We start from the raw sequence: 25,544 nt of genomic DNA on the forward strand, positions 1-25,544 counted from the left end.
CTCTATTTTCTGACACTCTGTGACTGTTGAGTGTTCATCAGAGTAAGGGTTTATTCTTGTTTCCATTTTTCACTCTGCAAACACCGTCCCCTGTTATGATTGGCTGACCTGCCGCTCCACAGTCAGCGCAGGCCTCGTTGCCAGGCATGTGTCGGAGTTCTGCAATGATCGATCTGGAAAGTTCCTGAAGCCCGCTGTCCTGGAGGTGGAGCTGGTCTCCTCCTAATGCTGTGTTCAAGGCCTCTTCTTTACTGTTCTGCAGCACTGACACCCAACTAAAGAACAGTTACACATATAGAAATCAGTGAATGGAAGAAGAAAAACTTTTGGTTGTAACAGCTTCAGTCTGTGGCATCAAAAGCAACCTGAAGATTAAACAACTGATTCTTTTCTAGTCCCCCCCATGTGTTTTGCATGTGTGTTGATTCAGTTGTCGAATGATTAGTCATCATTACTCTCACTTTCTCATTTCCATGACTCCTGCCACCCAGACTCAAACCACATCTTTCATCTGAAGCTCTGGTTCTTTCCCCTTCAAACCATTTCTTTCTCCCTCTGTCCCAAAGCTCACACAGCTCATCACTTCAAAGAATCTGCCCACCGGCCCTCACACAAGTAAAAGAGAGGGGACAGAAAAAAAGCACATGCACTCCCTGCAAGCACCACATCACAAGAAAGAGTTCCTTTGCTTGCTTCTTGAAAGAGAAGGAGAAGTCCCACCCAACACCAGCTGGGCAATGGGGCTCCTCCAGGACAGTTTTCTCCCTGAAACCCCTTGATGTCAACTGCCAGCCATGCTTACTCTTCATTTAACATATTCAGCTAAACACTCTCTCATTTTAGTACACATCTTTATCTCGTTATTCCTTTCATCTAAGAAAATGTGTCTTCATTTAAAGAGTAGTTTCAGTCATTTGCATATAAGCATTGCAGTTCCTTTCCCATACAAGCCACAGCTCAAATAAATGTGCAAGACATGTCACAACTTGCTTATATATGGAGAAAACAGGAGATAAGGAGAGCTGGTATGCCATTTACAGTCATATCATCACTTACCTAATACATTCCTGCTCGTCTTCAGCCTGAAAATGGTATGTCCGATTGTCTGAGGAGGAAGGGAAAAAAGGGGGTTCAACACAGACAATGCAATTGAAAATAATTTGCTAGATGGGTAAAACTATAAGTTAACAGGATGGTACAAACAGAGGTTGCATGACTAGAAATTGTATATTAGAGAATTAGAAGGACTCTCTAGACTTTCTGACGAGTAAAATCTCTGATCCCAATTTCTTTTAATACTGGGACCACATAGGCAAGACTGCAAACAGCTGCGCTGCAGATGACTTTTTAGTGTTTAATGTGGAGGGCAGAAAGTGTTGGGGGTCAACAGTAATGGGTGAACATACGAGTAACCAGGTCAAAGGTCCTCCTGTCCTCTGGGTTCGGTCGCACCTGACAGGTCAGTAGGTTCAACTTGGCTGGAGGTCGATTGATCTGAAAACATACACAAACATGCTTACGTCAGCATGTACTGAATCTGGACCTGTTTCAGTTGACAGATGCAAAATGTTTTGAATCTGAATGCTTGTTGACTGTTTAACTTTTGTGTCCTCACCGTGCTGTGAGAAATTGTCAGGCAGCCAAATTTCACTCCACACTTCCTCTTCTGCCAAACTTTCCTGATCCTGCACAATTAAATCACAAAAAACAGAAAAATGTTGAGGCATAAAATACAGACTGAGTTAGTTTCTGAGCAGTGTATGTAGTGATAAGAGTGTTCCCTTGAAGTGAGTAATGATGATCCAAACACAGCACTGGGCTGGCTTAACTCTTGTTTTTGTTATCTTGATTGAATCACATAAAATGGGTGACAACGTGTTCTGTTCTGTGTCAGTGGCCTGAGGAAAGTTTGCTCTCCACCCTCCTTAGCCAAATCTCCTGGCTTTATCAAACTGTATTCCACCTCTGTTTGTGTGTTCGTGTATGTGTGCATGACGTAAAAGTTGGATCCAGTCAGTTTGCTGGTCTGCCAAACGTTCCAGAGGAGGGGCTCCTGCTGGAATCTTCACCCAACAATAATACAGACCAGGTGGGGGACAAAGAGTTCAAGCTCACCCCTCTCTGCTTACTCTTACCTAGTACTGATATTTACTTCATTTATTCAGCACTTAAATCCCTTTTAAAACCACAACCCTAATTCCAAAAAAAGTTGGGGCGCTGTGTAAAAATGTGAATAAAAAAGAATGCAGTAATTTTCAAATCTCATAAACCCATATTTTTATTCACAATAGAATATAAACAACGTATCAGATGTTGAAACAGACATTTTACTATTATAGGAATACTGTTAGCTCATTTTGAATTTCATGGCAGCTTCTTAAAAAGTAAGGACGGGGCAGCAAAGGGCTGAAAAAGTAAGTGATGAAAAACGGCTGCAGGAGCATTTTACAACTAATGAGGCTAATTGGTAACAGGACATTAACATTACTAGGTAAAAAAGGAGCATTTTAGAGAGGCAGGGTCTCTCAGAAGCAAAGATGGACAGCGGTTCCCCAATCTGCAAAAAAAAAAACAAAACAAAAACTGTCTAAAAACTGTGGAACAATTTCAGAAAAATGAAATCTTTAATGTAAATTTGCAAGGACTTTGAACATCCCACCATCTAAAGTACATATGTTGTCAAAAGGTTCAGAGAATCTGGAGAAATCTCTGTGTGCAAGGGAAAAGACTGAAGGTCAGTATTGGATGTTAATGGGCCATCAGGTGCCACTGCATTAAAACAGGCATGATTCTGTACTAGAAATCACTGCATGGGCTCAGGCGCGCTTCAAGAAATGATTATCTGTCAACACAGTTGGCCTTGCCATCCACAAATCCAAGTAAAATCTGTATCATGCAAAGAAGTAGCCATATGTAAACACAATCCATAAACATTGCCATCTTCTCTGGAAAACTGTTCTGTGGTCACATGCATCATAAGTTGCTTTTTGGACACCAAAAGAAAAGTCTAGTAAGTGAGGCTCCCCTTCAGACAATGTTTCTTTCAGGAAAGACCTTCTAAATTTTAGGAAGACAATTCGAAACCCACATCCATCACGACAGCATGGCTTCAGAGGAAAAGTCTGTGTGCTGAACTGGCCTTCCTGCAGTCCAGACTAGCCAGGAGTTGAGCAGCTAGAATCCTACATCAGTCAAGAATAAGACAACATTCCTCTACCAAAACTCCAGAACTGGTCTCCTCACTTCCAAGACATTTATAGACTGTCGTTAAAAGATGGGGATGCTAAATATTGCCCTGTCCCTACTTATTTGAGATGTGTTGCTGTCATCAAATTCAAACTGAGCTATTATTTTTCATGAAATGTTAAAGTGGCTCAGTTCTGAAATGTTGTTTATGTTCTATTGTGAAAAAAATATAGGTTTATGATGAATTTTAAATCATTGCATTCTGTTTTTTGTTTTGTTTTGTTTTACACAGCGCCCCAACTATTTTGGAATTGGGATGCTATACAATAAGCTAAAATATGGATGGGTAGTCTTTGGAATAGTCTCATTAGTTTTTCACAGATTTTACACAGCACTCTGAGTTCCATGTGTTTTCAGTCTTATAGCAACACCTGTGTATTTGCATAACTGCTCGTAATCTGACATTTGGACGCTGTTACTTTTGCCTTCACACACCCGTCACTCTTTTTGAGCAGGAATCCAGATTTCTCCGTCCCGTACTTCTTGTTGCCCTGGGGCTGGTGGATGCTGTACCCATTGCCAGAGTTTTTTCTATTTAGGTATTCCTAAGATGAAAAGAGAAATTGAGGACATAATTTCAAAGGCTTCAAGCCGACTTTGAAGATCAAGAACAACTGTGACAAGGCAAAGTTATCTTTGAATTAACTTGCAATGACACATTTATTGTGCATTATGAATACCTCTTTTCCCTCCACTTGCAGAAGTAATCTTAGAGAATCCCTCAACTGAGTGAGCTGTTTCACCTCCTCGTCCTGGTCCATGCGTACCTAAAACAAACATAAAACAGCTTACTCTTTAGCGGAGTTAAAATGATGTAAGCAGATGGAAGAACACTGTGTTTTCCTCCAAAATTCATGTCCTCATATGCAATGCTTTTTCTATCTGTTCCAAGAACTGGGTGTGAAGTGACAATATATCAGAGCTTTGTATATGATCCAAATAATGTTAAACAGATCTCAGTACCAGGGTGTGCCGTCAAGGGTGGCCATTCATTTTGTATTAAAGCAGCAGATTGACCAGCTTTGCATGCAGCATAAGTCAGAAACATTTCAGTGTTTTTCCTGGGAGTCAAAACACAGATTTTGTCAGGATTTCCTTCATGAGGTCTGGCATGTCTGTGCGGATCTGTTCTGTCAGTGCAGAACCAGAAAAACCTCTAACGTTCTCAGTGTCGCTGTTAGTTTCCAGTGTATTAGCCAGGAAAGGGCAGAAGACAAATCTTGTGCTGACTGGAAACAGGTTAGAGTGGTTGGAAGAATAGGTGTGCAGCAGGGAAAGAATGAAAATGAGGGATGCTTTCAGTTTCATCTTTGGTAAATATTACTGGAAACAGACTCATATAACAGTCCTCTGCCTGCGGGTTTTGCTGGGGGGAAGTTTCAGAGGAGGGGGGAGAGGCTGAGGTTTCAGTATCTGTAGAAGACTGCTATAGGAGGGTACAAACATTATTCACAAAAGCCTTCATTGAAGCTTCGCTATGAAGAAAAGATGTGTGTGTTGTTTTGATCTCAAGTAAGATAACTTAAACCATGATGTGCATTTTTTGATAACATCATCACCAATCACGACGGCAGCAGCTTGCACAGACCCCACATTTTAAACCTCCTCTTCATTACAAATATTCTTCTGTTCTGAAATCATAACAAGTATAGATGACTAAGATTTTCCCCTGTAAACACAGGCTGAACTAAAGCACGTAGGCAGACAGAGCAGCAGTAGCGTCTTCGTGTTTACCGTGTGAACAGATGAAGCGAGCTTCTCGATAAACGGAGAGAGATTTTCTGCAGCTTTCAGCCCGTCCTGAAAGAAACTGAGATCAGAAAAACAGCAAAATGCTGAGTCATGATAGTGCTCGAGTATAAAAGCCTTGGTTCATACCAACCAAAACATCAGGCGCTGAAGCTGTATAAGCAACTCTGCTCCACATAAAAACCTTGGTATGATTAAAATGGGTAAATGGTTAACAAGGTAATAATGGCCTGTAAAGGGAAAGTGAAACCAAAGAACCTCAACTATTATGCTTAACCCCTGACTGGAAACCATTTTGGTCAAGATCTAGCTTATGGAAACAAAATCACAGTGGGGAAAAAATAAAGTTAATGCATGTAGAGGCTTACCTGAGCTGGGCCTGGAAGTATTTGATGAGACTCTGGAGAAGATCAGGGCCCTGACGCACCTTCAGCTCCTGGATCTTCAAGAGATACTGAAAGCATAAAAACACGTTAAAAAAATGCCCACAGAATGGCAGCTCTTTATTAAGGAGGTTACTTATATCAATGTAAAAATGAAGCCTGAATTTGTAAATGTATATCACCAAAAAGGGCTATTCTCTAGAACAGGGGTCATCAACTAAATTTGTACAAGGGCCAACTTTTGTTCTGACAGACGATGCGGGGGCCGAACCTTCAAATACACTAAAATAATATTAAATAATCTGCTCTAAATAACATATGAATGTATTATTTTTTTCAGGGTTTCTTTGTGTTTGTATTTTAAGGCAATAACAGTGAAATGAGTTCCTACTGCCCATACTTCAGCCACCGATTTAGAGCACACATCTGGGGCTGTCATGGTGTCTTTCACTAGGTTTAATGCCAATATGCCGTGTCATGATTGGTTAAAAACGTGCAGGAAACAGGCCTTTTGTGTTGATTCTCAGGCAGGGAAAAATGCATTCTAAGTGGAAAGCTGACGCAGATTCAACAAGGTGTGGATTGCTGGGTGTGTGTTTCTCATGCATCATATTTCCTCAGAATGACTGGAAGGGGGATTTCTATAAAAATGGATCAAATGTTAAGGCTTTCTTGCTCAAATTATCAGGAATATTGATATTGACTGTTGAGACAGAAGACAGGATACCCACATAAAAAAAACAACACACAATCTTTTTCTCTCTGCACATTTTCTCAATTTAGTAATCTTTTTGAGGCTGGATGGTAAGCTACAGGGGGCCTGATAAGTTTTGAAGCACTGAGAAGACTAAAGGAGATGTTTTGTACTGCTTCGAGCCCAAACAGCATCATTTTTTTAAATACTGGGTCACAATTTATCATCACATAGATTGGTGTGGGTCCTAAGGCTTGGCAAAATTGAGAAAATACTGCTTTAAAACACTACAAAACCCACATTTTGTCAAGTGTATTTGTCTTATTTCTAGTCTATAACATTTCTTACAATTGATATAAGCCACATTCGCTGAGTGGTCCAGTCTAGCTTGTGGCATGCCACTAGGGGAGCAGTGCTATGTGGCAGTAAGCATCTATATATGCTAATATTTACAGCCAAAATATCAGTTGTAAATCAACAGAAATATCCTTATCTGTTGGTATTGATAATTCACTTTTAAAGCCATCTGCCAATACTGATATCATGCAGATAATATTGTGCATATCTTATATATGCCATAAACTCTGTAGCTCATGTCCTGGCTGTTGACATAGCATCAGGGGTCAGCACAAGATGCAAGTCCTCCTTAACACTAGTACCCTCCCAAAATTATTAGGTGTATTGTGAATCTTTGCCAATTATTAACTGTAATCAAAGGGAAGACACATATGCTGGTCAGGTCAGGTCAAGTACGGGAGCATGTACCGGTTTGGCTACATCAACCTTGGTCCTGTGCTGCTCTGGCCTCCTGATGGTCATCCTCCAGGCCTGTGCTAAGCCCATACTCTAATTCTCCAGGTATCCTCCCAGCTAACCCCCTCCACAATAAATGTGGTCACCCCTTGCGTCTGGACCAGCACACTGGGTCCTGGGCACCCAGTATGCAGTAAGCTGGATCAGGCCCGGGAAAGCAGGTGCCCATAAAAGTGCAGCTGCCGTTCCCATGTCAGGCAGCTGACCCTTCCCATCTCTGCTCTCCTGAGTACGTCAGCAATAGACACACAGTCTCAGCAATGATATGCTGGTCTGACCAGAAAAATACATACCTTAATAGGGACCCTTGAGGAAATCTAGTGTGAGATCACACTTTCTACCATCACTTATTGTGCTACAGCAGCTAGTGTGATGGTGTTGGCTGGTAAAAGCATTGCTGTGAGCTTGTTGTTATCATCAGCAGTGAAATATATACGAAATTAGTGTTATCACGGAGATTAAAAAAGAAATAAAGAAAGAAAGACAAAGGAAAAATGTCAATGCAGGTGTAAAATACACAGTATACAGTACTGTGCAGAACTTTTAGGCATGTTTGGGCCAAAAACTGAGGCTGAAGTAAGATGTAGATGTGGCGAGTAAGCCATCTGAGTGCACCATCGGACAGGAAGGAAGAACGACACAACCCCCCTCCTGCTCTGGATGTCCTTGCATACTATCAGGGGCATGGAAAATGAACGTGTTCAAAAAATGACAAAGTCCAAGGAGGAGTAAGGGGATGGATGTGGGGAGTAAACATGGCCCAGGGTACTGTCTGGGCAGACAGTCAGGTTGCCATTAGCCTCTGGTCTTGCTTTGGATGTCCCAAAGGCTTGAAAAACTGCAGGCTGTGTCCGTGCATATTATCAGGTGTGAATAGGCCGGGACAAAAAAGAATGCTGTTGAGCTTGACATTGGCTGTAAGTGTCACATGTGTTTCAACATGTGTTGAGCTTGACACTAGCTGCACGTCTTCCAGTCCTAGTGTAGTGGCATATCGGGACCTGTGAAGAATCCTTAGCGCTTCATGTCTAGAACTTATGCACAAGACTGTACAGATTGGAATATTTATATATGGAAGCTGCCCCCCTCATGCTCTGCCATCAGCAGTGACATAAGCCACATAATTTGTGGCATGTGTTGATGCTTTCTGCCACATGTACATGGTACTGCTCCCCTGGTGGCATGGCATAAGCCTTGCTCAAGATCTCTGCTGAAAAATCATCGTTCTGCTGCCAGGTGGCAAAACTGTCATGGTAAAACCAAGACATTTCATTTCATTTATTTCATACTGAATAATAGGGTATTTTTTACCACATATTTTGGCCAATACATACGGTGAGATTTGAAGTTTTGTAGTGTAGTGAACATACTTCATCCTCATCCTAACATAAGCATGGTTTTTCAGTCCCTCTAAGACAATACTTCCTTCTATTTTAGAAGTTAAAAGCTTTATTTACACACCCTCAGCCTTGAAAAAGTCCCTAATCAAAAGAAATGAAAAACACAGGCACACAGTGTAGGCTTTATTGTGCATTTTCCATCCTACCCAGACTCTAAATCCATTTTTATCAAGGTACAAAAAGGCTTTGAGGGATATTTACAGTATAAAGATTTTCATAGCTTTGTGGAAGGAATGACCACATTGTCTTTGCTCCATAAAATCCCCAGTCTGAATCTATCTGTCTCCGTGCAGCTGAGGCAGAAACAGGCTCATGGAAGTGTCTCTGTTGTGTGTTTATTTAGAGTGAGTTTGTGTGTCTCTGAGTGTTTGTATGCATGCATGAGGAGAGACACAGTCAAACAGAGAGACACAGGGGTGGAGTGGCTTGCAACAAGTGGAAATTCCATTTTCTCTGCCTCTCCTCTTTGTCTCAACAGCTGGTCTCAGTCAGGATTAGACGTTTTTCTCAGGGGTTGTTTTTTTTTTTCTTTTTTTTTTTTACATGTGGACTGACACTTTGCTGATACTACAGCACCTGTACCCAAAAGTGAGTCCATGGCATTTTAAAGGAATTTTCCCCCAATTTGGCTTCCAGGTGTGAGTCAAAAAGCAATTATTCTGCCTTTGATCTGCACTTTTTAATGCACATGACCCTGGTTTGCAAGACTCAAGCAACTAAGCTGATGCTTAACTTTTAATTACATATTTTTCCATAAGAGGAATTACTAGAAAGGCACAAAGGGGGTCAAACCTGGCTAGCCAGTTGATCTTGGCTTGAACATGGTGCCCACAAGACAGACCACCCATGCACACCTCAGGTATGTAAAAGGTGTCTGGGTCGGGTATTTTGACTGGTTCTAATCCCTTACCTCACACATTTGCAGCTGAAAGGTCCGTCTCTCCCTCTCCATGTCCTCCCCTCCATCTGATGATCCCTCCATCCTGATCAGCCCCAGCTGCCGGCTCTTCCTCTCCTTCTCCAGCTTCCCTCTGAGCAGGAGAGGAGAATGAAAGAAGATTATTCTTGGTCATTTCAGTTCACAATATACTTCACAGTTTTTCAATCAGCTAATCCACAGCCTTTGTAATGATCCTTTCGGCAATTTAAGCCAGCTTATTTCCACCGTGACTCTTCGATACTTTTTTTCCATTAGCTCTGATAAAGGGAGAGGAATTGGATGAAAGACAATGAAGGAGATGTTGCCTCTTCTTACAACATTATAAAACACTTTAAATCATATTCAGAGTGAGATCAAGTGATGGCTGCAAAGTGCAATAACGCAGTTTTATTTCACAGCAATGTAATTGGAGATGGCCAAGGGGAATGAGCTGTTATCCTTTTAACCTCTGCTGTTACACCATCCTCAGTGACCCAGTAAGAGACTAGCAAGAACTGTAAATGTACTAGTATATGATGGTGTTAACATCTGTCTAAGGCGGCGGCTTTCCTTTATGAAGCAATCAGGCGTTAAGATAAAAAGTGAAAATATAATCCAAATGATGACAAAAGGAATATAAATGTGAAGTAACAAGATGAGTTAAAAGGCATGGATAATTACATTTTTATGTCATACTCCTTCCAGCTCTTCTCCATCTGTTTCTTGAGCTCCTGTGGAGAGGAGAAGAGATTAATATTGATGCAGGGATGCTAAACTTTGAAAACTATAAAACTCTAGAGAAATGCAATTCAACAGAGTCTCATTAATCTACAAACAGTACCCCATCATGACAAAGTGAAAACAAAATTTAAAAAAAGAAGGCAAATTAATCAAAAATAAAAATCTAAAATATCAAATTGACATGAGTATTCAGACCCTTTTTTACATTTTTGTGTCATCTCTCTTTATTCTTCATTGCTGAGCTGTTCCTAAACCTTGACTGGAGTTCATCTGTGTTAAATCAAACTGATTGGACATGATTTGGAAAGACACACCCCTCAACAGAAGGCCTCCCAGCTGACAATGCATATCAGAACAAAAACCAAGCCATGAGGTCAAAGAAACTGCCTTCTGAGATCATAGACAGGATTGTTGCAAGGCACGGATCTGAGGAAGGCTACAAAAAAATTCAACTGTTTTGAGGTTCCCAAGAGCACAGTGGCCTCTATAATTCTGAAACTGAAGTTTGGCATAACATGGACTCTTCAAAGAGTTGGATGCCCAGCCAAACTGATTAACTGGGGGAGAAAGGCCTTCGTCAGAGATATGACCAATAACCCAATGGTCACTCTGACCAAGCTCCAGAGATCCTGTGTGGAGATTGGACAAAGTTCCATGACATGGCATGCCTTCACCGATACGAGCTTTATCGCAGAGTGGCTAGACGGAAGCCTCTCCTCAGTGCAAAACACATAAAAGCCCACTTTGAGTTTGCAAAAAACTCCTAATGAAAGCTAAGCTGGCTTTGATGCATTGAGGAGTGAGAATTATGGAGGCCACTGTGCTCTTGGGAGTCTTGAAGAATTGTTTTGTAGCCTCAGATCTGTGCCTTGCAACAATCCAATCTCTGAGCTCTGCAGGCAGTTATTCTGACCTAATGGCTTGGTTTCAGCTCTGATTTACATTGCCAGCGGTGAGACCTTCTATAGAGAAAACAAATCATGTCCTATCAATGTAATTCAGCACGGGTGGACTTCAATCAAGGTGGGGAAACATCTCAGCAAAAATCAAGAGCAATGGGAGGAACCTGAGCTACATTTCATGTGTCAATGTGATATTTCATTTTTTAAATTTTTAATTAATTTGCATATTTTTTAATTCCGTGTTTACTTTTCTATGATGGGGTACTGCGTATAGATTAATGAGAATAAAAATGTTTTTTTTGACTGTAGCATAAGGCTCCAACATGAAAAAGAGAGAAAGGGGTCTGTATATTTAATTAATAGAAACTTAGCTGTAGTGCATTTAGAAAGTATTGTGTTAGTGAGACAAGTTCAATGGTCTTCATAAACACCAGGATAAAGCAGAAAGTATGTTTTGTTATTATTTGCCATGATCCGGGTAAAGCCAGACAGCCAGCACACAGAGACATGATTACTCATGCTTTGCTAACCCGTCTGCTATCTGGCTGAGCAGGATTGCAGCAGAACACTTTGCCTTCCCTCGGAGTTACAGAGAAGCAGTGTTCATCTGTCTGATCAGCTGCTTTAAACACAAAGCAGTGATGGGAGCTTTCAGTAGCATTAGCTTGCTATTACTTACTATGTCTGAAAAATCAAAAGACCAAGCACTGAGCAAGAGGGATCTTTCAGTACTGGAACAGAGCTTGGTCTTACTTAATAATCTGCATAAATAGGCTGGATTTATCCATCATCTTAGAGGGCTCAGCTGGAGCTAAGGCAGAGACAGACAGCTTTGTGTGCTTTGAGAGGAAATCCAGCCTAAAACTGATATTACATAGTAATATTTATTCTGGGCAGCAAAGTCAATATTTAGCTCTTCCAAGCATCTTGAATTTATGATCATCAGAATTTCCTGATTGAAAGAAATAGAATGCGGTTAATGCATCTATCTTTCCTGTGCATCTCTATGGTTCAAACATTCAAATGGAAAAAACAGAGAAAAAAACCAAGTGAAATCTTTTTTAAGCAGGCGTGGTCTCTCAAGTCTAAAACAAGTCTATGCAAACATGGTGTCATCTGCCATCTAGTAATACATTTGCAATTAAATGTTACTCACTAGTCTGCTGTCCCGGAGTTCTGACTTCAGCACATTCTCCAAAGGAAAAGACATGATGTTATTGAGGTTTTGCACCTGAAACAGATTTTAAACACATAAAAAATGAATTAAGTAAATATATTATGTTGCAGGTGGCAGTTATCTCTCTCAGTATGAGCAAACACACATTTTGACACACTCCTATCTCCCTACGGACTTGTGTTTCTGGGAATGAGTCGGAATAACCCAAAAACATGATGATTCAACCACTTTGAGCTGTTGACTCATTGAATGAAAACACTGGTCTGTAATATGCACCTCTGAGATTTTTGATCCAAGTGGGATGTGGGATGTGATTGTTTTTATGACTGTACAGTAAAGTGAGGGTTCAGTTTAAGTTGAGTTAAGATGGAAATTAGATAGCCTGTGTCTATGAGTGATCTTGGGAGAGCAAATTGAAAAATGTCCAGCATGACCTTAACTGTCAGGCTTTACACTAATGCTCAATTTCCTCAGATCCTCAAAGGCAAGCACATCTTAAGTTCAGCATGCTGCTCAGCTACATACATTATCCTTCATATCCTGAACATGAGTCTCCAGTTGACCACTGCCAACATCTTTATTATCTTTTTATGAATGTCACTGTGGGCTTTCCATGAATCATGCTGGACTCAACTGCACCTGGACCCTAACTTACAGTGCCTGTAAAAAGTATTCACCCCTTTGGATGTTTTGCCCTTTCCAAGCCATAGTTCTCTTGCAGGCAGAATAAGATTTTCTATTTTGATTTATTAATTTCACCCTCCATCTTAACAAGCCTCCCAGGACCAGCTGCAGGGAAGCATCCCCACAGCATGATGCTGCCACCACCATGTTCCACAATGGGGACGGTGTGTTTATGGTGATGTGCAGTGTTTGGCGTCTTGTCTGATGGTCAAAAAGCACTATTTTGATCTCATCAGATCAAATAACTTTATCTAACTTTATGATCTAGGCAGATTTACACATGTGCCATATTCCTTCCATTTTTTGATGATGGGTTTAACTGAAATCCGGGGGATGTTCAGCGCCTTGGAATCTTTTTCCATCCCCTGAGTAATACTTTTCAATAACCTTTTCTCTAAGTTGCTTGGAGTGTTCCTTTGTCTTCACGGTGTAATGGTAGCCAGGAATACTGATAAACCAGTGACTGGACCTTCTAGATGTGTGGTGTCTGTATACTACAGTCCCTTGAGACAAATTCACTCCACTCAGGTGATCCACATTTGAGTTGTGAGACTACTAGCATCAACTGGCTGGACTTCTGCTGAATTAGGTCAGCCATTTCAAAGAGGGTGAATATTTAGGCAGTCATTAAAAATTCTTATTTAATTGACATTACTTTGCAGAAATCTTTGCCAAAATATATCGACCATGATTGATTTACAAGATCAATATTTAGGGTAAAACACCCGAGGGGATGAATACCCTTTTATGGGCACTGTAAATAATATCAAGCACTTCCTTGAAGTCTGAAGACTGGTTGGATTGTTTTGGTTGGCCTACAAATGCTGAAGTAAATAATAGATAGCTCACAGAGTAGTGACACAGGGAAATACCAACTCCCAAAGTGTCAACAGACACAGATCACTGCATGCATGACTGTGTGCACAGGCAGGCAAGTGAATCATGACACATATACACAAACAAAGTTGCAGCGTTAACGAATCTCAGGCTGATTTGTCGGCCCTTTGGAGCTACTTCATTTTCACCTCTGTATGGCTCTGTCTACCCTGTAATGCTTTGACTGACATAAAGGAGGAAGGGTGTAATATGGTGTGTGTTTGCGTTGAGACTGTTGAGCCACAGTTGGAGGTCTGGGATGAATTATCATTGCCATAGAAACTATCAGTGGGAGGGTTCAGGACTGCCCCAGATTTTAGAGGCCAGAGGCGAGAGCATGCAGCTGCTGAAAATCCCTTCCTTGCATGCGTCCATTCATGCATGTTCAGGGTGCACTCTAGGCTTTTTTTAGTCATACACCGAAGAACTTATGGGGGAAGATTGGCAGCTTTTCATGCACACAAACCATTTCATTCTTCCCTCTTTTGCCTATTCCATCACTTCACAGTCTTGTGAAGGCACACTACCTCTTTTAGTTTCGTCTTTGTTTCCATACCTCCCCCTTTTCCCCCCTTGGTTTTATGCATGTGGTTTCAACTCTATATCAAAGACAGCTAATTTGTAGAAAAATCTCCCCTTCCCATCCCCTTTACCCCCCACACTCTTCTCTTCTTTCCTCACCAGATTTTTGAAGAGGGCCGTGACCTCTCTGGTGAACACAGCCAGGTTGAGAAAGCCTGTGGAGACTTCGTTGTTGTCCTGCGTCAGGTGACTGTTCCCCAGGTTCTCCAGCACCTCAATATACTGCTCTTTGTTGTCCACATGGACTGAAAAAAAAGCCACACATATGCATTACATCAGGCAGTTAAAGGTGACTCAGACTTCAGTTACATGTGCAGAAAACCTAAGGAAGGCAGATTGACTTGCCCTTTTTTAACAAGACAAGCATGTGGGATAAATTAGCACCGGTTTCCTCCCATCCTGAAGCAGGAGCCGGGCAGACAGATCGAGACCCATGTTTCTCTAGGGCTTATAGGTCACTTTCCCAAGGGTCATGCCCTTTGTGGGCTCTCAGACTCAGGATTTATGTGGAAAAAAGGCTGATGGAAAACAATCTGAGCTCCAGACAGGCACCACATCAGTTTACATCACATTAAATGAGCTTTAACCCTACAGCTATTCTAAAATAAGGCTTGGATTAGGATGTCAAATAAACAAAAGTTACACTCAAGCCACGGAAAACCATTATTCTTTGATCAAACAATGATGGAGCTGATAAAAATAACAATCAAAAGTCAAAAAGGAAACTTTTAGCAAGCTTAAGGAGACATATTAAGGCAGGAAAAATCATGTGTTGGCTGTTATGCATGAAATGCTTAGGGAAGTTGTAAAGGAACATATGGTTGGACCAGACATCTGCAGAAGAACCAATGGAAGACAAAACAAAAGGACATAGAGTACAGTTTGCTGATTTCTTCTGCTCCAATTCCCGCTCCAAGGCAAATATTAAACTGTCTGTAGCTGAGAGACGGACTGACACAGTTGTACTAACTGGCTTTAAAGCAAAAGTAATTTTATATGACAGCAAAATTGTAGATCTAGGGAAAGAATGCAGAAACACTGCAGGAGAGAGGAGCCAAAATGAAGGAAGAGCAGGAGAATTTTGCTGCCGTGGCTGCAGTTTTTAAAACCATATGATCCAAACAAATTTCATGCAGCCATCAAACAACAAACAACAGATTTATAAAAGAGCACACAGGATGATTTTACAGCTGACCTTTAACTAGCAGATACCAACAGAGCAACTTGACTCTTTCACTCTTTACCCAGAACACACACAGACTCCCAGGCCACCACATCTTGGCAGAAAAGTAGTTCTTAGCGGTTTATGGGAATAGAGAGCGAAAGAGGAGAACATCTCTTACCATGTGTGTGTGTGAGTGAGAATGTGTTTTTGCATTTGTGACCCAGTAACAGACCATCAGATTGCATGTGGGAGGAGTGGGCGTATGAGCGTATGTGGTGAGTCAGGCATTTGATTAACATCAGGACTGATTGAGGGGTTCAACAACAGAAGTAGGGGGGCTCATGCTGTCATCTTACTGGAACTTAACCATGTGATTCTACTTACAGACAGAGGAAATAAATAGTGGACACGTATGGAGAATATAATTGGAGCACTTCTCTGCAGCTACAAACACCATCACTGACCGTATCTGGTTGCTTAACTCTGGGCAGCTGAATCTGTGACTCACTTTTACAAAAACTATGAGTTGAAGCCCTGAAATGGGAAGCAGTCTTGTTAGCAAGCAGGAAAACAACTTCAGGAAACAGTTCCTCTGTTTCTCCTGCGCATTTTTGAGGTGAACACTCACATCTTATGCATATTTCACTTCTGATAGACTTTTGAGGACGTGTTCTTGACCCGATGACTCACAGACACCCACAAAGCATTCACTCAGAGGCTTGGTGGATCTGCTTGGTCATTATGTGGCACTCTGTTGTTGCTGAAACCACACATACATTTTGCTTTTACTGCCACCAACCCATGCAGTGCACTCTATATGGGTATAAACACAATCACTCATCAACCCACGCACCCATAACAAGAGGCCCTCTCATAAACACCACTGCCCACATGAACTTGATGAGATCATCCTGACCAGACTTGTACAATGAATTATGGAGAGGCTTCCAGTCATCACCCTGCCATAATTAAGTCTGCCCTTTACTTAAATGCTGATTTCACATACTTCATGCAGTTACAGACATCCTTATCAATGGATTCCAATAAAAAGTTGTGGCATATGTACACTATATTGCCAAAAGTATTCACTCACCCATCCAAACAATTGAAATCAGGTGTTCCAATTACCTCCATGGCCACAGGTGTATAAAGTCAAGCACCTAGGCATGCAGACTGTTTCTACAAACATTTGTGAAAGAATGGGTCGCTCTCAGGAGCTCAGTGAATTCCAGCGTGGTACTGTGATAGGATGCCACCTGTGCAACAAGTCCAGTGGTGAAATTTCCTCGCTCCTAAATATTCCACAGTCAACTGTCAGTGGTATTATAACAAAGTGGAAGCCATTGGGAACGACAGCAACTCAGCCACCAAGTGGTAGGCCACGTAAAATGACAGCGCAGTCAGCGGATGCTGAGGTGCATAGTGCACAGAGGTCGCCAACTTTATGCAGAGTCAATTGCTACAGACCTCCAAACTTCATGTGGCCTTCAGATTAGCTCAAGAACAGTGCGTAGAGAGCTTCATGGGTTTCCATGGCTGAGCAACTGCATTCAAGCCATACATCACCAAGTGAAATGCAAAGCGTCAGATGCAGTGGTGTAAGGCACACCACCAGTGGATTCTAGAGCAGTGGAAACACGTTCTCTGGAGTGACCCATCGCGCTTCTCCGTCTGGCAATCTGATGGACGAGTCTGGTTTTGGTGATTGCCGGGAGAACGGTACTAGTCTGACTGCATTGTGCCAAGTGTAAAGTCTGGTGGAGGGGGGATTATGGTGTGGGGTTGTTTTTCTGGAGCTGGGCTTGGCCCATTAGTTCTAGTGAAAGGAACTCTAAATGCTTCAGCATACCAAGAGATTTTGGACAATTCCAGGCTCCCAACTTTGTGGGAACAGTTTTGGGATGGCAGTGCACAAAGCAAGGTCCATAAAGACATGGATGAGAGAGTTTGGTGTGGATGAACTTGACAGGCCTGCACAGAGTCCTGACCTCAACCCGACAGAACACCTTTGGGATGAATTAGAGCAGAGACTGAGAGCCAGGCCTTCTCGTCCAACATCAGTGTGTGACCTCACAAATGCACTTCTGGAAGAATGGTCAAAAACTCCCATAAACACATTCCTAAACCTTGTGGAAAGCCTTCCCAGAAGAGTTGAAGCTGTTATAGCTGAAACAGGGGGGACCGATGTCATATTAAACCCTATGGATTAAGAATGAGATGTCACTTAAGTTGATATGCCAGTCAAGGCCGGTGAGTGAATACTTTTGGCAATATAGTGTATGTTATTATAGTAAAACTTTAATACAATAAAATCTTATTACATTTTTTTTGGAGCTTGTTACCTTTATTTCAACTGGATATATAGTGAAGAGAGCAAGGAATGGCATGCAGAAAAGAAGCTGCAGGTCAGACTTGAACTGAGGTTGCCTCCTTGGAGGACTATGGCCTGTGCATGGGGTGTGATCTAACAACTAGTGTTGATGAGCTCTCATCTGACAAAGATCTTGTTGGGAATGAGAGAGCGGAGCATGCAGTGGATGGAGGCTGAGAGAGGAGTATACAGCAGGCAATCCAAGTAGAGTAAGGACACAACACAGCTGTAGCACGGAGTATGTGTTATTTTTTATTTTTACACAGCTGTTATGTTCTAGATAACTTAGAAACAACACACTTGACAGAAAGGGGCAGAGTCTTGTTTGTACAGTAGTGGCACTGCGAGTGTCACTGCTCCACCCTCTGCCACAGCATCAGCTCACGCTGTCTGTTCTATGCACCAGTTGGCAAATACAATTTATAAAGTCCCTTCATCATGTCATCAAAATGCGCAAGGTTGGGGCGCAGATGGCCTAATGGCTGGGTTGCACCCCATGTACGTGGCCGGCCTGGGTTTGGGTTCGAGTCGGGTCGTTGTTAGCAGAAAGCATGGACCTGCTTGTTGTGGCTGGTATTTTTTTACTCTATGCTTTTTAAAATGTAATTAAGTAAAATACTTCACTCAAAATATACTTAAGTAAAAGTAAAAGTAGTGATTTTAAAAAACAAAAGTAAAAAAAAAAAAGCTATCCAATTACAGTCATTTGAGGAAATGTATTTAGCTGATTTTCACCTCTGGTTGTTTGTTACCTGTGACAGTGCCTGCCAGCTCAGGCTACTACCAGAGCTGCACATGCATACAACATCATTTCGTTTTGTCACTCTGATTGGCCTGTAATTAATGTGACAAACAAAATGTTAGTCCAATCACCTTCTGAGAATTTTATTTTTTAAAGTCCTGCCCGTCCCAAACACTTTGTATAGGAGATGAATGTGAAATATCCCCATGCAACAGATAAATGAAACAGCCTATATGGCATCAGGTTGTAGACTAACAGGAGGGTGCAACGAGTAACAAACTACTGATGAGACTGATCTTGGGATAATGAGCAGGCATTTTTTAAAACAACCCAATGGATTGGTTGGTCTGTGTTTTTCTTTGGTTGACTACAGGCCTCTAATTTCTTTTTGACCGATCAAAAGTATGACAGAAAAGTGCCAACTGAAGGTTGTCATAAGTACTGTTTTTTTGTGTGGCGCATTCTTCTTGTTATTATGCAGGATAAAAAGTTTGGAAATGCTAGTTACGTACACTTTGTGTTGAAGTGAATTGTCAAAACACTCCAAGGTCAATGATGAACTTCAATAGATTACTTAAAGCCAAACTGGATAATCAGTCCTGAAAGTATTATGGATGAATTCAACACAACTTTATGGCAAAATGAAACAAACAGGTCCGGTAGTAAGCCTAAATTTTGAATAAAACAAAGTAGGTTTATTGGAAATACACTTGTTTTGTGTGTTGCAGACACTTACTGAGTCCAGACGTGTGAATAGTTTTGATCATCTTCTTCATTTTCTGCAGAGTTATGTGATCCATCTCTAGTGACTGTAATAAAGGAAAAGAGAAAGTGCATGAAAATCATTTGCCATGAATATAGTCAAAATGCATGTCACACTACCCCCATAGCAGAGTGGATGATCCAAAGATTTGTGCAACAGAATATGTTATTCCATATGGTGCTATCTATTTTTATTCTATACCTCTGTATTTTCTTTACATTTAGTGGAACTCCATTGACAGACTGTGTATTCTTTTGTGTTGAGCTAAACCAAAGTTTAAGCAAGATTACTTCAATATAGCTATACAGTTATTAAACACCAAGATGTATAAAGTGGATTAAAAAAGAGAATCTGCAATGATTTCTTAACTTTCACTGCATATCTGTTGAAAAATGTATATAATTAATTCATTCAGTTTATCCCCCAATGCCCCCCCCCAAAAAAAATTAATCAGGTTATCTCCTTACACCTTACTCAGTAGATTTAGAGCACACGCTAGAAAATATTATTCACAAAATACAATACAATCAACCATTTTCATGCAGTTGACCACAGTGTCAACAGAAACTTCCATCTAACTGGCAGAAACCTCAAGCAAAACTGGACTTGCTGGTGTATCATAACTGGCTTAGCTTTCCCTATCCTAACTATGAAGATCAGATGTTACAACCATTCATAAAAACAGCTCTACCTGCTCAATTTTTACTTGCCTTGCATAACTGGAAATATTGACGCAAGGCGTTTCTGTGTCTGAGCTCAAACTTGTGCTTAAATTTCCCACGGTGTGTGACTAAGGCAAACACTTGAGTCAGACAGCTGTCTGTCTTGCGTTGTAATGCACTACTGCAGTGATGTCACAGCATTTATTCCACCTGTCTGACTGGCTGTCACTTTTCAGGTTGAATCAACACATTCTTACATTCAGACCAGACAGGGGTTTATTCAGCAGGAAAAAGTTCTTCCCACAATCATGACACATGAAGTAACAAACTTACAAACAGGCTTCTTTGTAGTTGGACGATCAATCTTTTTCAAACCAACAGTTAAACTACCTCCCTCTTGTTTATTCTCTTCACACAAGCCACTTTGTTTTACTGCTCCAGACATGCTGCACTCCACCTATTTGTCACCAGGAATAGCTTAAATGAGCCCGTAATTTAGTTTTAGCAGCGACTCCGCCATGTAAGATGGTGTTGTTTACACACCCTGGTCTTTCCTGGTGAAGTCCACTCCCTCAGTGTTAGTTCTCTAATTAAAAGGCAGGCTGGGTGTTGCGTTATTGGTCTGTGAAGACAATGAATGGGAAAGTGATCTAAGTGGAGACTGGGAGTTAAGAATTGCTCACTCATCATTGCTGCTTTTACAGTTTTCTCTGCTTGGGAAGTTGGTTGGCACGAGAAGAATAAACAGTGAAAACAAGCTGGTGCAGGTCAGTGAAACAGGTTGTTGAATTTGGGGAATAAATTAGGGAGGGCACACATGGAAACACACACAAAGAAATTGGCAAAAGAACAACAGCTACATCCCTACTACTCCACCCGGCAGTGTGCTCAGGTTAAGAGGCGTGTTACTGGCTTGTGTTTTACAGAGCCTTTTTGTACCCACATGAAAAGTTAGATACACCTGCTGTCAGGGTGTGTGGCAGCAGAGATTAATATTTCATGACAAACTGACATTTGATCCTTATTTACTGCATGAACAACGCATGATGACGCTTTTTGCTGCAGGAAAACATGCAGTGTTTAATTTCATAAAGTTAAATATAGAAGAAACTTAAGAGATGTCTTTCAAGATAACGCAAAGTGTATTATAACTTATAGGAAATGTAACCTTTCCTTATCTGCCTGCCTTCCCCCTTTATCGTTCTCTTTAATCAGGAGTAATAAGTAACAAGCAGCCGAGTGTGTGAGGGGGTTTAAATAGTGTCTCTGTTTCCCTGCCTGTTGCCTTAAACCACACACATGCCCACACATTGCCCAAGCCATTAATCAAGCTTTTCCCAGCTGAGCAGACTAAACATAACAGCCACAGATCTATCTATAAAGGGATTGTTGCATTAACATCTGTGTGTGCGCCTGTCTGTCTGTCCATCTGTCTGTCTGTTTGCACATGTGCAGGATTCCTGCATGTCCCTCCCATGAGCAGGTATTCCAGCTATTTATTCTGCTGTACATCAGGGTCATATATTAGTGCAAGAGAAAGAATCAGACAGCTGTCTAAAACCGTTTACAAATACAAAACTCTGCTGCTATGCCAATATCTGATCTGTGGTCGGTTTTAAGTCTCCTTCAAACTAGGTTAAATCAACTGGATTCCATTACTTGATATCAATAAATCAAAGGTACTTTAAGACATCTGAAGTTTAAATAGGGCCGTCAAGATTAAATGAATTGATCGGGATTAACTGCAATCCACAATCAGTGCTTTAACTTTTCAAAATCCAGATCAATCACATGCTTAACTGGCCCTTTAACACACTTAAGTTAACCACTGCAGTGTCTCCCTGCAGCCACAGTGATACAAAATAAGTCCACCACTGCTTCATAATGTCTAATTTGACTTTAAAAAACTCACAGACAGCTCAGTGGATGAGTCAAAAGTCATCTGCACCTTGTGCTAGCAAAGGTTTACCTTTCTACTGTCCCTTTATTTCTTTTTCAATCCATACCAAATTCCTTTTTCTGTGGCTATGTTCATGTTACAATCTTCAATCTGCCCATTAAAGCAGGTCTGTATCCCATAAGAACGGTTTTAATGCAAAATAATGGAATTTAAAAATGCAATAAAAAGGGTGCGATTAATTGCACTTGGCTACAGAAATCCTGAGCTTAGTTGTGATGAAAAATTTCAAGCCAAGTTAAAAAACAAAACCAGGGATGCCCAGATACATCGGTATCTGCTTACATCAGCCCTGTTGACAAAAATCAGCCAACAGCAAATAATGCGGCATCAACAGTTATCACAGATATACAGTCTCAAACTGCACAAAAACACTGCACAAGTTTTGTTGCTGAAATGTTGTCAATGCATTTGTTCAATTTAGATGGTGTGCAGGAACTTTCCTGCATGTTTTTGGTAAAAAACAAACAAACTGAAAATTACACATTATTGAGTGCCAGGACTAGCTACTGTTTTGTTGCCACTGTTTCAATATTGCAGGCATTAATATTGCATCACCTAGAGATGCATTGATTGTGAAAATCAGGGCCGATTCCATGAATTTTAAAGTAACATTTTAGTTGTTTCTTTTGGTGTAAGATTCCCAAAATGCTGAGACTTTCCCTTATGTTAGACCACAGAAACAGATCAGAGTTTTTCCAAGAGTCTTCTTCTTCATGATAAAAACCACCCCTTATCTAGATCAACAGTTAGCTAAAATTATGCTACTGATGCCCGTTCATGCCACATTAACTGTCAATGTGTAAATGCCTTACAACAGGACTGATATCACTGGTACCGAAGTTGAACCGATGCATCACTAATATCAATGTTTAAAATCCTGATAACATGACAGCCCTATAGACTAGATTAATTTGGACTGGTGTGCTGTGATCAAACACCCCTTGCTTAGTAACTTAGATAAAGTATATCTACCATTTATCAAATCAAACAAATGTAAACTCTTAGTGCATCCTAAGCCCTGTGAATGGCTCAAAACAACCATGAACCACTCTGCTGTGTCACAAGGAAAACAAAAACATGGAGGGCTCGATTTGTGTGTAAACTTGGATTATTTGTTTTACAGCAGAGTTCACGACAGCCTCCTGTGTTTCCTCCTTTGCCTGGGGATCTTTGGGAGACCAGATTTCAAACAAACACAAAAGTGCACACAGAGAGACCTCAAACAGGCTTTGAGCCAAAGTACGAGTTCAAACAGAAAGTACAAACTGGCCTTCACAGACAGGCCTGTCGGAATGGACAAACATCTGTGTGTATACTTCCACTATAAAAAAAACAACTCTGTTAAAGAGAAAATACTTGTTTCTATCTGCCCTGCTGTGGCATGTTTTCTGTTTATACTCCACATCAGTCTGACTCCAATGAGGCAGGAGAAAACACCAACTAAACTCTCTATGCTGCATTACCTCATATAACCTTTTCTTTTCTGTTAAACCAGGCCACCCTGCACTGAATCCCCATGAAAGCTAACATCCAGTTATATGTAGATTGTGCACGTGCATCACAGGGAGCAAACAGAAATCATTTATAACATTTTTTTCTAGTTTTGGATAGTTTAACATGAGTTGTACATACTAAGTCACTCCAAAATCAGCTCATATAAGAAATTAATGTCACTACAGAAGTGATAACACCAGTTTATGCTATTAACATCTTGCACCTGCCCCTCTACGTGTAGTTAGCATAGGTAGCTAGCACAGCATCCGCATGAATTTACCGTTAAGACAAAAGGGACAAAGTCCGCTGTTTTATTTCCCTGACACAGCTGAGCTCTCCAGGAAACTCTGCTGACAAGTTACAGGCGATGCCTGAGAGTTATAAAGTAAGGTGAAACTTTCGTAACTAGGGCACAAAGTGAGCTAGTGAATGCAGTTACTCAGTAAGAGCGATATGAACAGGTAAACAAGAGACAAAGGTGTGGGTTTCTCTGCACACCTTCCCCTCCACCTCTCTCACCTCCTCCACTGTAGAAACTGTGTTCCGACAGTCGCTCATTTTGGACTGAAAAACCGAAGTCCCCGGCGAAGACAAGTCCTCGTTTGTGAGGACCACGAAGTCCGAAATACTTATTCGCTCCGGCATGTTTCGCGAGCGCAGCGGTACTCACAATCACTGATGAGAAAAGTTAGCCAGAGTTTCACGCGCGCATGTAATTCCCATTTGAGTAACCCAGAACACTTCGCTCTTCCGTGGAGTCCGAGTGGTGAAACAGAAAGACAGTATTCCTCTTTGTATCAGTTCCTTATCGCGCCTTTGAGGTGGAAACTTGTACTTAAATCAGACCTGCTCTGTCTTGACCGAGTTAAGTCTCAATCCTGCGAAAGTGTGCGCGTGGAGGTGCGCCAGCAGCGCGCTATTGTCCGCCCAGTGAGGGAGGGAGGGAGGCGAACTCCATCATCACGTGGGAATGTTTGTGCTCTCTGGCACTCTGCACAGGGAGAAGAGTGTGTGTGCGTGTGTGTCCATGGCCTCTTTCATTCTTTATTTCTCATTTCTATGCAAACTCCAGAGAATCTGAAGTGTGGTCGCCATGGATATGGAGAATGCCTCATTCATAGACCAAACTGAAGAAGAGGAATTTCAATGGATGATGAGGTGATGGTTCTGAGGAAGAACTCTGTAGAGACATACCTGAATAATAATAGAGTGAAAGATCTGCTGTTTTATAAAAAGAGAATAGCTTGTGAAAAGAAATTTGCTTAAAGGTCACATTAATCATCGCATCTGCGCCAACATTTTGCATCTTCAGAATAATCGTTAAAACCCTATACAGCCTGGCTGCAGACCGCAGATCTCAGATGCCACCCTTGCAGATCACTTCTGTGACATGTCTTCAGAACAATGGAAATAAACTAAAACTTTCAAAAAAAAACTGGATTCAGCTTTTGGTTAGGGTTAACCTGATCTGAAAAACCTTATCACAGTTTATTAAAAGAAAAAAAAAAGTCACCCATGAAACACGCTAACACGGCTAATGTAGCTCAGGCTAACCTAACAAAAAAGTTAGCTAAGCTAAGTAGCTAACATGCAGTGCAGTGATCATCAACTGGAGGCTGGGGGGCCAGATCAGGCCCCCTATAGCTTCCCATCCCACCCCAGGAGATTATTAAATTCAGAAAATGTGAGGAAAATGTGTTATGGTATTTACAGTATCGTTTCATTTTCAAAAGTCCTTAAAGGAACCCCAAAATTGGCTAAGTTTAAATTTTTTTTTCTGGATTTGCATGATGAGTTTCACAAAAATCCACCTGTCAGCCATTATTATTAAATAAGATACATGTTAAGCAGGCACTCATCAGTCAGTTTTCACCAATCAGGATTAAACATATTTGACTAAAACCCAGTAATGCACAACATTACAGCCCTAGAAACATGTGGCTAAAATATCTCAATCACCCTCTTGTGGCTGGCTGCTGTATAGGTGATAGGATTTACTTCTAATGCCTAAAAATTAGGTGCATTACAAAGGAAATCAAAACATCTCAATAGATCATATATGCTGTCTGCCACAATGTCTGCCAAGAAAAAAATCTGGCCCTTGTGCAAATGTAGTTGGTGATCCCTGATGTAGTGTGTTTCAAATCATGTACTTATGTTAGTATAATGTAATACAGTACACTTAAATGTACAGTGGGTTAGTACTGTCTCAGATCATGAA

The 25,544-nt window shown here is 41.1% G+C and overlaps 1 protein-coding gene across 2 annotated transcripts in view; it reads right to left on the minus strand.

Moving 5' to 3' along the window:
• asap3 (ArfGAP with SH3 domain, ankyrin repeat and PH domain 3) overlaps positions 1–24,254 on the minus strand; it is a 34,073-nt gene extending 9,819 nt beyond the window's left edge. The window contains exons 1-14 of one of the 2 annotated variants that reach the window (XM_041812300.1): positions 23,994–24,254; positions 19,181–19,253; positions 14,266–14,411; positions 12,004–12,078; positions 9,886–9,935; positions 9,196–9,316; positions 5,364–5,449; positions 4,981–5,056; positions 3,927–4,013; positions 3,682–3,791; positions 1,616–1,685; positions 1,407–1,494; positions 1,057–1,105; positions 109–275 (exon numbers count right to left, since the gene is read on the minus strand). In XM_041812300.1, the coding sequence (XP_041668234.1) occupies positions 109–275; positions 1,057–1,105; positions 1,407–1,494; positions 1,616–1,685; positions 3,682–3,791; positions 3,927–4,013; positions 4,981–5,056; positions 5,364–5,449; positions 9,196–9,316; positions 9,886–9,935; positions 12,004–12,078; positions 14,266–14,411; positions 19,181–19,244 (1,189 nt within the window). In that variant the 5' untranslated portion in view covers positions 19,245–19,253; positions 23,994–24,254. Of the gene's footprint in view, positions 1–108; positions 276–1,056; positions 1,106–1,406; positions 1,495–1,615; positions 1,686–3,681; positions 3,792–3,926; positions 4,014–4,980; positions 5,057–5,363; positions 5,450–9,195; positions 9,317–9,885; positions 9,936–12,003; positions 12,079–14,265; positions 14,412–19,180; positions 19,254–23,842 lie in introns of both variants that reach the window. The other variant, XM_041812299.1, reaches the window with a different exon arrangement.
• Positions 24,255–25,544: the final 1,290 nt, after the last annotated feature.

This window comes from Cheilinus undulatus, linkage group 18 (assembly GCF_018320785.1).
Source record: "Cheilinus undulatus linkage group 18, ASM1832078v1, whole genome shotgun sequence".
Taxonomy (NCBI): Eukaryota; Metazoa; Chordata; class Actinopteri; order Labriformes; family Labridae; genus Cheilinus; species Cheilinus undulatus.